The sequence below is a fragment of the Colletotrichum jinshuiense genome, chromosome 9, assembly GCF_051148585.1.
Source record: "Colletotrichum jinshuiense chromosome 9, complete sequence".
Taxonomy (NCBI): Eukaryota; Fungi; Ascomycota; class Sordariomycetes; order Glomerellales; family Glomerellaceae; genus Colletotrichum; species Colletotrichum jinshuiense.
This window is the reverse complement of record NC_139316.1, coordinates 4,154,591-4,157,954: the sequence shown is the minus strand read 5'-3', so window position 1 is coordinate 4,157,954 and position 3,364 is coordinate 4,154,591. Positions and strand designations below refer to the sequence as shown.

At 45.5% G+C, this 3,364-nt stretch overlaps 1 protein-coding gene across 1 annotated transcript; it reads left to right on the top strand.

Annotated features, from left to right (window-relative positions):
- Window positions 1–2,384: 2,384 nt before the first annotated feature.
- Window positions 2,385–3,364, top strand: EsH8_IX_001076 (SDR family oxidoreductase; the record flags this gene model as incomplete). Its single annotated transcript, XM_083267412.1, has 3 exons — window positions 2,385–2,668; window positions 2,745–2,926; window positions 2,985–3,364. The coding sequence occupies 3 exons, from the start codon at window positions 2,385–2,387 to the stop codon at window positions 3,362–3,364; spliced, it is 846 nt and encodes a 281-aa protein (XP_083130977.1).

The following is a 3,364-nucleotide window of genomic DNA, read 5'->3' as shown; positions in this document are numbered from 1 at the left end:
GATGATGTAAGCGATGATAATCAAATGATAGACGTAAGATATATAGTGGTGTTTAGCGGTTGGCGTAATTTGAATTCGCCAACTCGGGGGGCAACTGGGAGCATTTTTTATATTCTGTAACTCGCATGCACTGTGACCTACAGTGTCTCTTTTTACTCGTGCTTGCACTTGCCGAAATTGGATTGAAGTTGATCGTCAAGTGACACAAAGTGCCAAGTAGGATTAATTAGATATGCAGTTTAGACAATAATTGACATTTAGCGTTACTATGCAGTGGGGCTCATGTTCAAGGCGGCAGAAGCGTCAATCTTTCCAAGTTATCATTAGGAGCACTGCTTTCTGCCAACTCCCCTTATCTCATTAAGCATGGTTTGGTACACTAATTTCAGGGTGGTGACGCCAAGAACTAAGTAGTAAATCCTTACACGACCTCAGCTTTGTGAGGGACAAGCTAGAAGTTTATTGAACTTGGCATCTCAACGCCATTTGAAGGACGAAGGGAAATGGAGTATATGCCGCAATTGCGAGCACACTGTTCATTTAATCCACACAACGAGTCTCTTTGGGGGGCTTAGGCTTAGAACTTTCAAGGTACAAGTCACCTTGAGAATTTTCGTGATATCGAGGTTGGGTTTGTGCCTCTACATGGGCCCTGGGAGCTCAGGCCGTCGTTGACGAATGAGGTTTCTGCTTGGCTTAAGTGCTTTACTTGTTTCTTTTTTGCTAACGACCTGAGCTGACGCTTAAGCCCGCTATCTCCTTATGCTCCCAAGCCCCAGCATCGCACTCGGTGGTAATAGTGCGTAATAGCAGCCAAATATGACGTCAATAACTAGCACACATGAGATAATCAGCCCATGTACGCCAATGAACCACACGATTATGTTCAAACAGGGCAACAGGGCATGCCTAGTCACATATAAACCTTAATGTCCCAATTAATTGATCCCCGTACGTGTGTCCGTAAGTTCCGGTTCCGTTGTAAAGCACCACGTATCTAGTTGGTGTACCCACAGTCCTCCCCCGGTGCGCTCGGCTTCGTTTGTTTGACTGACCATTCTCCACCACTGGAGTTCAATGTTTCATAAATCATGTTTGTGTGGTTCTAGTTGCATTCTGCTGGGTTTCTATGTGGCTGTGTGTCTCTCTATCTGTCTACCATTGTTGCCGTCCCCAAAATTGACCCACGCCTAACTCAGAAAAGTCTCTTGTTTCCTAAGCCCTTGCATTGCATCATTCATACACCTCGTCCACCTGAATTTGGTGTCTTGTCTGTTCTGCATCAATTCAGAAGTGATCTAGACAATGAAGAAATTGAAAGATTCATGTTTTATCATGTGTAAGTTTCAGCTAGATGGAGACAGTTCTTCACTCAGAAAATAGCAAATGCAGTCGTAGAAGGCATGGGTAGTCGATGTTTGCAACACAACACATTAGTAAATTTGGTATGAGTTCACTTGGCGACAGACAGTTTGATCACAAGATAGACCTTAGTAAGGTACGTTCTTGTTGACGGCTACGTTTGGGCTTGATTTAAAGGCCTCTTTCTGGATGGGGACAGCGTAAATGAACCTGATCACTTTCGTAACTGTTCTGGGTTGTTAGTCACATCGGCTCTGATAGCGTCTACTTCGTCCACGGCCCAGGCCAGAGCCTAAGATTAGCACTATGTCACAGAATCAAGACAGTGCACTATTCCCTAATACGCAAAGATGTGACCAGGGCCGCTGACGGGGGGGGGTTCGGCTTGAGAGTTTCGATACTAGGGCGGAGTTAATAGATTGTCCACTTTAAGTATCAAGCAGTGGTTTTTATTGCGGTATCTCCGACTATCGGACTACATGAGCGTAAAAGGCCATGTTTGCAGCTGTCCCTGGTCCCTGAGATACATGCAGTTGAAAGTTTACGATGGTCATTGTGTATTCCACTGTTGTTATAATTTTCTGAATTTCTGAAAAAAGCTAAATTGACAAGGGGAAAGTCCATGAACGCAATTACCAAATCTTAGTGACTGGGGACGAAACCCGTTTCTTATCAGATAATTCTGGAAAAGCACCAACCAAGTGGCTACATATCCCCTCGTCTACCACAAGTACCCAGGTCACTAGTTCTGCATAAACTAGACAAACCCTGCATGCAGAAAACTTCGCATAATTGCTGTTCCTATTCATATCTCCGTTATTTCCATGATTTGTCCTAAATCCGCCGACTAACCTTTTTTTGTGTTTGTGAAGAGAAGCTCGTTTCTGAGTGACAAATCAGGTATTGAACTTGAGCTGCCGTTGATATAAATTAAATGTAACGTCGTTAAGCCTTCTCCTTTGCACCATATTAGACACTCATTTGTTACCTCGCATTACGGCTAACGTTTACAATCATATATCATGGCACCTCTCGTCTGGTTGATCACTGGAAGCACTTCCGGCTTCGGTGCGGAATTTGTTAAAGCTCTTCTAGCTAGAGGAGAAAAGGTCATCGCTACAGCCCGTGACACTTCAAAGATTAAACACTTCGAAAAGGACGGAGCTGCTGTGTTGAAGCTGGATCTCATCGCCAGTCAGACTGATTTCAACAGAGTTGCAGAGGAAGCCATCAACATCTACGGCGGAGTTGATGTTTTGGTAAACAACGCGGGATACTCTCACTTTGGGACCATTGAAGATGATAGGTACGACTCCTTCTATGGAGCAGCTGGCTGATAAATTTGAAGTCTCAACTGACATGGGCGTTTGGGAATTGTATAGCCACGAGGATTGGTCCAGGGTTTTTCAGACTCATGTTTTTGGTCCCCTTGGGGTTACACGCGCTTTTCTTCCCCACTTCCGAGAGAAAAAGTCAGGCACACTGGTTTTCATTGGGTCTACCGCTGCCTGGGGAGGAATCCCGACCCTTGGAGCTTATTGCGCGTCCAAGAGTGCTCTCAGAGGTAAGAGTTCACCTACACTTCATCCACGCCAGGGTGGGGACATACTAACCGCTGCCAGGCGCTGTCGAAACACTTGACCTTGAAGTTCAGCCACTAGGAATTAAGACCATCCTAGTTGAGCCTGGTTTCTTCCGAACCGAACTTCTCAATGCGAATAATACGGTCTACGTCGATACCAAGATTGACGAGTACAAACCAATCGTCAACAAGCTTTATGCTCAATTTAAGGGGGCGCACCATCAGCAGCCTGGGGATCCTGCCAAGGGTGTTGCGCGAATTATTGAGGTCGTTAACTCTGAAGGGGCTCTGTCGAGCAAATCGTTTCCTTCCAGTCTTGCATTAGGGCCCGATGCTGTCATTCAAATTCGGAAGAAATGCACTGACACGGTGGAGCTTGTGGACAACTGGAAGGATGTCTCTGCAGATACGACCCTCTGA